Source organism: Plectropomus leopardus, chromosome 5 (assembly GCF_026936395.1).
Source record: "Plectropomus leopardus strain MGB_pleo_1.0 chromosome 5, ASM2693639v1, whole genome shotgun sequence".
Lineage (NCBI taxonomy): Eukaryota > Metazoa > Chordata > Actinopteri > Perciformes > Serranidae > Plectropomus > Plectropomus leopardus.
Genome location: NC_142180.1, coordinates 27,127,385 through 27,138,849, shown reverse-complemented (window position 1 = coordinate 27,138,849; position 11,465 = coordinate 27,127,385). Strand labels below are relative to the sequence as shown.

General features: G+C 39.1%; 1 protein-coding gene across 1 annotated transcript; it reads right to left on the bottom strand.

Moving 5' to 3' along the window:
• Positions 1–343: 343 nt before the first annotated feature.
• Positions 344–10,374, bottom strand: slc35a3a (solute carrier family 35 member A3a). Its single transcript, XM_042483975.2, has 8 exons — positions 9,967–10,374; positions 9,612–9,821; positions 7,962–8,116; positions 7,670–7,792; positions 3,589–3,763; positions 2,385–2,503; positions 2,084–2,217; positions 344–1,983 (listed from the first exon to the last, which is right to left on the bottom strand). The coding sequence occupies exons 2-8, from the start codon at positions 9,799–9,801 to the stop codon at positions 1,893–1,895; spliced, it is 987 nt and encodes a 328-aa protein (XP_042339909.1). The 5' UTR covers positions 9,802–9,821; positions 9,967–10,374; the 3' UTR covers positions 344–1,892.
• Between the last annotated feature and the right edge of the window lie 1,091 nt (positions 10,375–11,465).

Genomic DNA, 11,465 nt, shown 5'->3' with positions numbered 1-11,465 from the left:
ATCCAGGCTCATTTTACTGTTATGTATATAAAATGTTTGAATCCACACTGTATGCAGTTATAACTTAGACGTTAAAACTATATACACTGCAAAGTAACAGCAGCAGAGCTCTCAAAAAAAGTATGCGATTCGTAATACACCCAGATACGTACAGACAGCACTTTTGGCCCCTGTGGGTGGCGCTTTGGGTGGCTGCCTTTGTCGTCTATGGGAAGATACTGCAGTGCTTCACAGCGTCTAAAGCCAGTCTTAAGACTTAGCAGTTCAAGAGATAACTGTGTGTATTTTAGTGTAGAAAGGATCCAGGAGGAGATACACAATGAATGAAACAAATTGAGAAAAGTTAAAGGAAACATTTGTCTTTTATAAAAGATTCACATATTTGAAATTAAAATAATAAAATTATTAATTATACCCGCTTCATCCCAAGGAAACAAAGGAAAAAAAAGTCATTTCAGAAGAAAAAACACCAGTCAAATAGCACAGTCCAAGATTACTTTCTACTGTATGTAAATAGCGCCTCATGGATGTCTGATGTAATAATTCAGTCAGTTCAGACTACGCTGGGCCACATTCAGCCATTTTCGATTACTTTGCCACGAAATCAACAGAATCAATTTTTACACGAGCACAGGACACAAGGATGTTTATAATCAGTGGCTTTTGAAAAGTCGTGTAAATGCCTGATTGATGAATGAATAAGTTAAACAGACAATTCATTTCGATTCATAGATTACAATTTAAACGGCGCCGTTATTTACGCCCAGAGGTTAACATAATTTCAAGTTGTACAAAATAATCTTCACCACACGATCAAACTGTTCTTTAACTTTGAAAATCAATATCTCCAAATAATAATTACTGCTGCCTTCAGCGGCATTTCTCAAGTGCCCGATTAATGTATTCCTGCAGCGTTTTATTCATACACCCACATTACTGTAAAACATGAAACTCCACCAGACACACACAGACGAGTCATACAGTAACTCTGTCACTGTATATGCTATCAAAGACGTCCCAGTGACTATATGTTGCCTGGCAACAAAAACGGTTTCCAAAAATAGCTGAACAAAACCATTACAAGGGAGCCATAATTTAGGAAACAATACGAGTTACGGTCACTGCAGCTACCAAAGTCTAAAGGCTTTTGGTGCATTTCGTTGTTTTATGCCCCGAATTGTGCCTTCCAGGCATCCTAAACCATTTCACTGTTAGAGTTTGCAGAAATATACTCAGCTTCAGAGTAAACAGTGGCTGTAGGGGCTCATTTAAGGGGAAAAATGTGCTTTCAGAGCTAAAAGGGGGCAAGAAAGACTGTCAGAGTCTTAAATACTGCAACTCTGAGGCGAATAACCCAACAATGTGGGCTTAAGTCACACTATGTCGAAAAAATGTGAGTCTGAAGGGGATTTTTAAACTGTCTGCCTCTGTAATCCTGTATCGTGTAGGTGTGACGGATGTGGCAGTTACAGTGAGTGGCAGTCAAACAGGCTCTTATTGACACAATCATTCGGTCCCGTCGAGAATACCTCTCCAGATCCAGAGGTGCGGCGTCCAGGCTTATCTCTATAACGGTAATTACATGAACAAAGGAAAAACAAACAATCCTGTTTTGCCACAGTTCTTGTTTCTCATTTGTTACCCTTCTCAGCGGAGGCACTTTTGGTATGTGAGACACCATCACAGCATTGTGCTTGCTTTTTATTTTTTCTAATGTTTTTCCACTCTTCCTGTTCCCAACCTGCTTACCTCCTCTCTTCCTCTTCCGTTTTGTGATCACAATATATGATAAAGACCTTTCCCCTTCTTTTTCCTGCAGCTCTCTGTCCTCCTTTTAACTTGACGCTTCAACAGGACCTCCTACTGCTGCTGCAGTGTCAGCCGTGAGTGTCCTACGCCCTGCTGGGATTGGGGGATGGCTTGCCTTCGTAGCCGTAGAGAAAAGTGGCTGTGATGACCAAAATTGCCCCCAGGAAGAACACGCTGCGGACGACAGCAGACAACAGCGTCACCTCGAGAAATTGTGATTATGAGAAAAATACAGAGGAGAGACACAGCGAGAGGTAGTGACTGTTTCCTCTACCTAGTGGGGTCGAAGTCCTGCAGCCAGAAGTACGATATCAGAGTTGACAGGATGATGGAGAGCGATGTAGCAAAGCCCTTGAGGATGTTGTCTGCATACTTGATGACCGCTGCTATGACCAGACCACCCAGCGCCTGAAGAAACAACAAACACACAGACACAGATGGACAAAGGCATGACCTGAACGGGCCGACAGGGAGTCTGACCCATGAAATAAAGAGGCTGTCACCCCAGAGGATAGATATTATATTTGACAGTTAGGTGGGGATTATTGAATCACTGGCAGCGGAGTGAGCGTTACCTGCAGCGCTACGACGGTCCAGGTGACTGTGTTGTATCCCTGGAACATTCCTGACTCCCTCACCCTCTCTCCGTCGTACGCCAGCATCCCAAAAAGGCCAAACACAAAGCCGAACATCCCTGGAAACACACACATCAGAGCTGAAGATTTGTCTAAAGATTTTATCCTGAAGTCTGATCAAAATAAAATTACATTTAAAATTCAAATGAAGAAAGAAATTTCAGATGGTTCCAAGACTAATGTGCATTCAGACGGAAAGCAAAGCAAATTTTAGACTTGAGTTTGCGTATAATTAAAATACATGATGCAAATTCTTCCAGGGTGGTGGAAACTGGGGTGAAGATGAGTCCCTCCATAAGGGGCCGCATCCATCAATGTATTTATTCCCCGCTAAAAATGCCAGCACGCTCACTCTATGGGCCCCGATACGCAGAAGATCCAGGTAATTTCATACTGTGGAAATCAAATTTTTTTGGCTTCTTGCACCACTGAGATAGGAATGACAGGGTCTCTGCCTCCACTGCTGTATACTGGTTTCTTTATTCAAATAAGTTTTTTTCTTTCATTTCAACAGCTACATTGCATTTTCATCCCTACTTTTCTAAAAAGACTGCAACTAACAGACATTTTCATTTTTGATTATGTTTCTCCTTATTTTTTCTTTATTTTTATTCTAATGATTAGATTACGAAATTAAGTCAACTATTCATAAGGACACAAATTCCTAATTTTCCGTCATTTTAAATTTTATTAACTTTTTAAACTACTACTAACAACAACAAAGTAAACAGCATTTCCTTCGCTGCTCCCAATGCAGATCTCAGCTCCAACTTTTAATGCAGGTGAAAAAGCTCCAAGCTCACACCAGGAACCGCAGGAGACTTAACACATGCCTCACACGCTCCAGGGTAAAAATAAACTAGACAGGAGCATTCATCTTAACAAGAAACATAACGGAGGTAAAAAACCCAGCTGGCTCTCTCTGCAGGTAAGAAAGGAAGCTGTGCACACACACAAGCGCGCTTCAGAAACGCAGAGTTAGTGGGTTTTTTTCAATCTGTTTTCAACAACATCCACAATTTTGTTCCTCGGCTGAAAGGCAGGCATCGATTAAATGTTATAAACTCACATTTCATATAAGAACAGCGTGTTTTCTGTGACTGACAGGAGAGTCGATTTATTCGACTGATCGATGAAAACTGACCTAGCTGGATGTTACGGACCCAGACGCTCTGTTTGCTCTCCTTCAGGATCTTCTCAAAGTAGACACCAGCAAACCCACTGGAGCAGCACGCCACCAGAACTGCTGCCACACCCACAAACTGGGAGCCTGCAGAGAGGGCCTCCTTCTCTGGGGCCGCTGCAGACTCAGAGGGCCACTGCAAACACAGGAGAAACACCTGGATTTTAAATATCTAAATAATTGTTATCTCTAGCTTGAAGATCATTCTTGATGTCAGAAACAGTAGTTTGACAAAAAGAGGCCCATTTATAAGCTTTTAGATCTTTTTCTCAGCAAATGAGGTTTTTCAAAAGACAAACGGCAAAAATCATCCCAAAATCACTCCAGGTTTGCGGTCGTATGCCTCCACGGACCAGTCAAGTTGCAGTTTGCAACCATGTCAGCTGACAGTGCTTCAAATGTGGATGCTGCTGCCAAGAAGATACAAATTCTAAAAGGTTGATGTTTTACACACTTCTTCAACCCGGCAGCACAGAGCAAACAAACAAACAGCGCAGTTTCAAGGCGGACATCGAAGTTCAAATGTCAGAATCGAGTTATGATGTTAAATAATGGCCAGACAACATAATGATGATAAAAAATGTCACTACTCCGTTAGATATTTGTGGGATATTTTGTCATGATAAATGCATTCATTCTTGAGTTGTTGGTCAAAAACATGTTTTGTGAGGTCGCAGTGACCTTTGACCAAAAGTCCAAGTGGAAATTTGTGCCAAATTTAAGGAAATTCCCTAAAGGTGTTCCTGAGATATCGTGTTCACGAAAATGGGACATACAGACATACGTACAGACGTAAACATAACGGCCTCGGCCTTCACTGTGACCGGCGGAGGGATTCAGTTTTCTTTTTAAATTAAAATATTAAATCTGTTGGTTTTGAGGTTAAATATTTGAGCTTACAGTGATAAAAAAAAGTTGAGAAATAATATGAATATTCAGGAACAATAAAGTGTTTAATAAAATGGGAATAAAGATAAAATGTATTGTTGTTGACTCTCCTGACTGTTTCCTCTTCCAGTCTTTGTGCTAAGCTAAGCTTACTTTTTAAACGCTGTAGCTTAATATTTAAGGGCAAGATATAAATTTAGTGTCAGTTGTCTTATTTAGTTCTGGATATTAGTGGTGAATAAGCATATTTCCCCACTATATATACAACCAGTGGAAGAATATAAGAGGATGTAAAACAGAACTTATGGGCACTAACAAAAAGCAGTTCCTTTCATAAACATTTGTATCAAATGAATAAATAACCATATCCCAACAAAACTTCCAGGCTGTAACTCTTCATAATGTGTAACAATGACACTCTGAATCCAGGATGCTGGTGCCTGAAATTCACAGAAAAGCATCTTCACAGTTTTGCCAAGTTGTAAAAATGCTGCAGAGTGTGAGTTCCTGCGTTATGTGCTGCAGTAAGCAGGAAAATGAGTGTTAATGCAAAAAAAAAAAAAGAAAAAAAAAGATGATATCTGGTTGTGCAAAGTAAGAAAAGCATTGTAGCTTCTACACTTTCTCTTTGCATAAAACCACAAAATATCAAAACAAGTCGGAGTCATTCTTCGGTAAAGATCATTTCAATGAGTTGACAATTTTTGGAACAAGATGCTGTTTGCCTGCCTCTGATATGCCTCCTTTACCAAAACAAACCCTGCTGAGTGAGAACGATCAGCATAAACCTTGAAAATGAACAGAGAAAATGAGAAGTGCTGCCTTTTTTCGCCTGTTTACTTGTTTGTAGGCGATACTGTTTGCAAACAGACTGCGTGTTAATATCATATGCGATGTGATGATCTGTTATTTGAGCCTTCGGGACGTGTCGGGGATAAACCGCAGTTATATCCCGGCACAGTTTGGGAGTAAATGTGTCTACCTGTCTGAGCCTGTAGATTTATGGAGGTGTAACTTCATGTCCTCCTCCTACATTGTGCTTCTGTCTGAGCGCTCAGCCAGCATTAAGATCAAATCCGGTGCAATACCAACTGACGGGCATTTTCTTTGTTTTGCCAGAAAGGAGGAGGAGGTGATATCACAACAGTCCTTCCTGTTCTGACACTTCATCATTCATCAGCACCACTGGTAGCCAATATTTATCTCATGCTCCGGTTCAGGCCTCATTATTTTTGTTTTATTTATCTAACCTTTGTATAACTCCCACTAAGATTTTCTTTTTTTATCTAGCCAGCTAAAATAAATTACAGATTACATAATTGGTTAAAAGAAAAAACAGGCACACTCCCAATATAAAGCTGAGTCAATGCTTAATTTAAAAAAAAAAAAAAAAAACAGAGACACCTACAGAATTGGCCACATCCCATTTCTTTTTAGATTTAGAGGCAAATTTTCGTAAGTTTTATTCTGTACTGAGTTGAAAGAGAAATCTGGGTGCAAAGTGGGAAAAGAAGCAAGAGTTTTCTCACGAAATCTACGTGTGGTGAGATCAGGTCGCACGCTGAAACCTGCTTAACTGGTGGCGAGTCCAAAGTTTACGAGGAAGTCTACAAAAATAATGAAAAGTGCTCATGGCAACTATCAGAGCCCACAGTGATATCTGACAACGTGATGCTCACTTCAAACAACAGATCCAAACCCAACACGTTATATACAAGCTGCAGCATCTTCCAGAGGCTGAAATCACAGCAGCGGTTCCCAACTGGCAGGTTGCGGCTTGTGACTCGTGAACATGTCAAAATTGTAAATATAAATAAATAATAAAGAAAATAAACACTTTATGTGGAAGTAAAGTGAATTTACAACACAGAGCTTTTATTTTGAAGCGCCTTTTTTCGTTTATTCTTGCAACATGTTTTATTTCTCTGAGTGCTAAGCCAATTTGTTGTTTACATTTAGTAAAAAATTAAATGGAATATGTGGTAATTTAACTACTGTGTGGACCTTGAACTAATGACTAAGGAGAAATCTGGACCAGTTGGGAACCACTGAAATAGGGAACGTTAAATGATCTTGGACAGGACGGAATAAAGATTGCATACATTGAAGGTAAAGTCGTAGTTCTTTTACATAATGTATAAATCTAAACAGTCCCAGCAAAATGTTCTTAGCATGTCGCTCATAAGAACAGCCAGTATAGAAGCCTGTAAAGAACTTTATTAAAATGATAATGCAAACTTGAAAATGAAAATGTAGTTTCAAGATAGCATTATAATTTCCCTGTTTGAACCAAAAATTAAAACAAAAATGCAGTTATTCAATTTGCAAGTTTGTGTGCACATATGAGCAAATTTAAGCAAAATGAAAATGGAAAAGCAGTTTTTTTTTTTTTTTAAACATTTAGGTTTCAAAGTTGTACCTACTGTATAGTGGACAATATTGAAACATTAAATCAAATTTTAAAAATGTAGCCTAATTTTCATTTATGCGAGAATTATTCAAGTCACAAATATAAATTAAAATGCATTTCTCCAACCATTTAAAAATGAAAACAGTAATTAACCTTTTATTTTTAGACGTGACGTCCTAACTGAAGACCCCCCTTGATGAAAGAGCTAACAGGTTTTAATTTCATTTTCATGCTGACACGTAAATATAAATGCACTAAAGTGAGGCACATTTTTGCTTACTGCATTTGAATATTACACATTGTCAAGCAAGTTATTAAGTGTTTGAAAATCATATTCAACTGCATTTTAATTTTCAAACTTGAATTAACATTTTAAAAAAACTGTCCTCTGTACAGCAGGGTGCAACTTTAAGAATGAAAAGTCAATGGCTTTTCCATTTTCATTTTAATATAGTAATAAAAATGAACATACCAGTTTGTGAAAACTCAAATTCATCTAAATTTTTACTCAACTCCTACATATGTGGGAAATTATAATGCCATTGTGGAATTAAATTTTTATTTTCAAGTTCACTTTTTCATTTTATTTAAGTCCCCTATGGGCTTCCATACACCAGGTGTTTTTATGTGCTTATTATTATTTTTCCATAAAGAAGAACTACACAGAGGATGTTCTGTGGGTTGTTTCTAAAGACGGTGAAATCATGTGATTTGTACTGAAGTGGTGAAGAAGCTGTACTGAACCTGCACGAGAGCCACTCCAGCCATAAGAATCAGCAGCGAGAGCCACTGGTAGACTCCCAGTCTGCGGCCCAGCATGGACACAGAGAACAGAGCTGTGGTCAAGATCTTCAGCTGGTACGTCACCTGATGGAGACAAAGTGGGAAAAGCTGTAAATAATCCATGAACGAGGATGTGCTAATTGCTAAATGTCTCAGAAAGACACATCGGGTCCCGTGCATGTCGCACTGAGTCATGCGGCGAGCCAGTTCAGATTCACGCGTCTCCGCTGACCCAACCTGCCCTCTGCTGTACCTGGTAGGTGGCTGCATCCAGGTTGGACAAGGCGACGTACAGCAGGTTGTTCTGCAGTGTGTAGATCCCAGAGGGAATCGCCAGCTTCAGCGTTTCTAGTGGTTTGTTGGCGATTTCCTGACGCAGAACGCTGTTCAGAGCTCGCATGCTGTAACCTAAGGAATGACATCAAACTGGTAGATTACCGGGCATGTATAAATTCAATTTGTGGTCTTCATCTTTGTCTGCACGTTCACACTGAAGCAAAGACGACAGAGCAGTGCCGTTTTAGAAAAGTTCTCACTTTGTTGATTTTTATATGGTTGCAGTTGCAGCAGTTTGGTGGTGAAGAAAAAAAGTATTTTCTGAAGTGAGGACAGTTTGATGGCTCTGGCATTTTTTTTTCTCCAAGAGGCAGGTTTTCTGTTTTAATCTGTAACTGTTGTTGTTGTATCAGTCCAGCATACAGATCTGAGGGGCTTCCAGGTTTTAAGGATAAGTACATTTTTGCATCCACAATAAAATGTGGCTTTGAAAAAGGAAACATTGGCACTGAAAAAAAAGTTCCACTCAAAAACAATAAAGAGATCTTTTTTTTAAAGTAACAATATTCTGACTTTTTTTTCTTAAAGTAATTCTTTTTTTAGTGTCTTTTTTTTGTTGACACTTTATTCATTTGAAATTTCCTGTCAGTGTTTTGGCATAGAAGTGGAGGAGTTTAAGCAAAGGGAGCAAGGACAAGTGTGAGTTACATCTAAACCGCATTTTAAGGAGCGAGTGACTCCATAGTCCTTAAAGAGTTACACGAAAGAAAAAAATTGAAATTGTTATTAAAAAACATAACAGAATGAATAATTTTAGTATATATTATATACTATAGTATAGTGTAAACAGCATCAAAATAGAGCTCTTTTTTAAGATTATTTTGGTGGCTTTTTGCCTTTTTAAGACAGGACAGATGACATATAAAAGGGGGAAAGAGAGAGGGGACAACATGGAGAAAAGGGTCACAGGCTGGAATCAAACCCGCGACCGCTGCAGTGAGGACAAAGCCTCTGTACGTGGGGTGCCCACTCTACCAGGTGAGTTAATGGGTGCCCCAAAATAGAGCTAAGCCTAAAATCGTATAAACACATATGCGGCTGCTGCAACTGGCCCCTGGTCTCCTGTCATTTTGTAAAAATGGTCCCCAAGCAAAGCACCAGGGGTCGACAGATTATCGACCTGGCCGATTATTGGGGTCAATATTTGTAATTTTATACCTGTAGCATCATTTTATTTTAATGAGCACCCATAAAATTATTTAAATGTTTGTTTGTTTTAAAATTTCATCTAATTTTCACGTGATTTTATTAAAAAAAGTTGCTAGGAACTTGCTGTATATGATATTGACCATTTCAGTTTTAATTAAAAGGCATTTAAACAAGCTTTGTGTTGGAGTTTCTCATAATCCCAATTCTAAATTTTGAAATAAAGATTTTCATTTTATTGTAAATGCGTATCGGTTCCAAAAATTGGTAATTATCAGTCTCACTGACTACTAATAATCAGTATCGGCCCTGAAAAAACAATATCGGTCGACCCCTACCAAGCAGGTTGAGTATCCTGGTCTGAAGGCATTATTTTCTACTGATGATCATTGTGATATGAATTGTGTTGAGGTGCACTCACTGTGCTCCTTGAAGACGAGCAGCACGCAGGTGATGATCTTCATGACCTCGGCCACCACCACAGCTGAGGAGGCCAGGTACCGCGGGCCCTCGGCCTGCAGGGTGCGGGAGTACCGCATGGTGAGCACCAGGGAGGTGGTCTGGAACACCAGCACGCCCAGAGAGAGGTACTTCAGCCGGGGAGAGGCCATGACCACTGCTCGGTGTGGAGCTAAACGGGAAAAACGGAAAACAACAGTGCAAATATACAACACAAGCAGTTTGAAGTATTTGGAGGTGAAAAGTGAACACCAATAAGGACTGAAGAAGACTTTTAGACACAAAATGAGTGTTTTTTTTAGAGAAGTGGCTCTCACCTTTCAGAGGCGCTTTAAAGTATATTCACCGCCGCAGATCTTCCTCACTTCATAAACTGCCCTCCTTTTTGGGGGTTAAATCCTCGGGTGTGAGCAGCTTTCTGTCAGGAACACAGTCCAGGTACTTGGAGGCTCAAGCAGCTGTCAAAACAGCAGCTCCTCAGCTCCTCTGCTCCTCTGCTCCTCAGCTCCTGGCGTCCACTGGCCCGCACTGGAAACCGACTGATAACTGCACGTTATCTGCTCGGAGTTTGCACACCGACTGTCCCATCGTTAGGAGACATTACGGCCCAAAAAACCGTCAGAGGAAAGAGAGAGTTAAAGCGAGAAAGTCGACAAGAGGAACAAATCTCATGCATTCAAGATCCTGGATGACTTCCGTGTGTACAGAATTCTTCTTCGTGGTTTTATTAAAGCTTCCTGTGCGACCCAGCGCCTCCTACTGGAGCTGCAGCGCACTGCGACACCAGTGTTTATCTCCACGAAGTGGTGATTTGAAGGTACCTCATTTCCCGAAATTACAAGTACAAAGGAATATGTGTTGGGGAGTAATTAGTTACTTTTTTAGCCTTATATGCTGACATTTTTTTTACACAGCTTTATTTAATAAAAATATGTGCAAATATGTCAGACAAACAAGAACACTTACATACATGAAAGCACAGATAATTGATCTTCTACACACGAGCATTATAATTAATAGTAATAAATGATCATAATATCAGTACATAAATTAATAAAAGTCTTTTATAAAAATGTTGAATAAAACATTCATTCTGTTGCTTTACAGCTTTCTGCCATGCAGGAATATTGGATTTTGGTATATTTTTAGACAACATGGGTCAGCAAAGCTGCTGAGACAAATTTGAATGCAATATTTATGCACTTATGTTTTTCAGTCTTTTAAGCTTTACTGTCCCTTTTAAAACATAGCACTTTTGTGATATGTTTGCAAATATTATTTCAGATTGATGGGTGCATATACATGCAGTGCATATACAAGAGCAGTTTCTTCCTGACTGCAGTGGGCCTCATCAATAAAATGACCTCAACTGACTGTCTTTTCCCAGACTTTTGCACATCTCCTGATTAATATTTTGCACATTGTGCACAAAAATAGACAGCTTTCTCATTCTGAAACTTTATTTTGCACACACATCTATCTATCTATCTATCTATCTATCTACATATAACTTTTATTTCTATTTATTTCATTTTTAAACATATGGGTGTTTATGTCTGGTGATGAATAGTTTTAAATATGCCACAGAGCATGATGGGATGTTAATAACTTAATTTGGATCTGGGAAACAAGATGTTACATAAAAATTATTTAGGTAAATCCAGTGCCCTAAGAGGCAAATTGTAATAAGTTGAATAGGAATATTCCATTTATATTTTTTAAATAAAATACAACCTGTGGTTATCCATAATTTAACACTTGAATTCTATTCTTATCTGTGCCTTACTTTAATTTTCCACATAAAAAACATCATAAA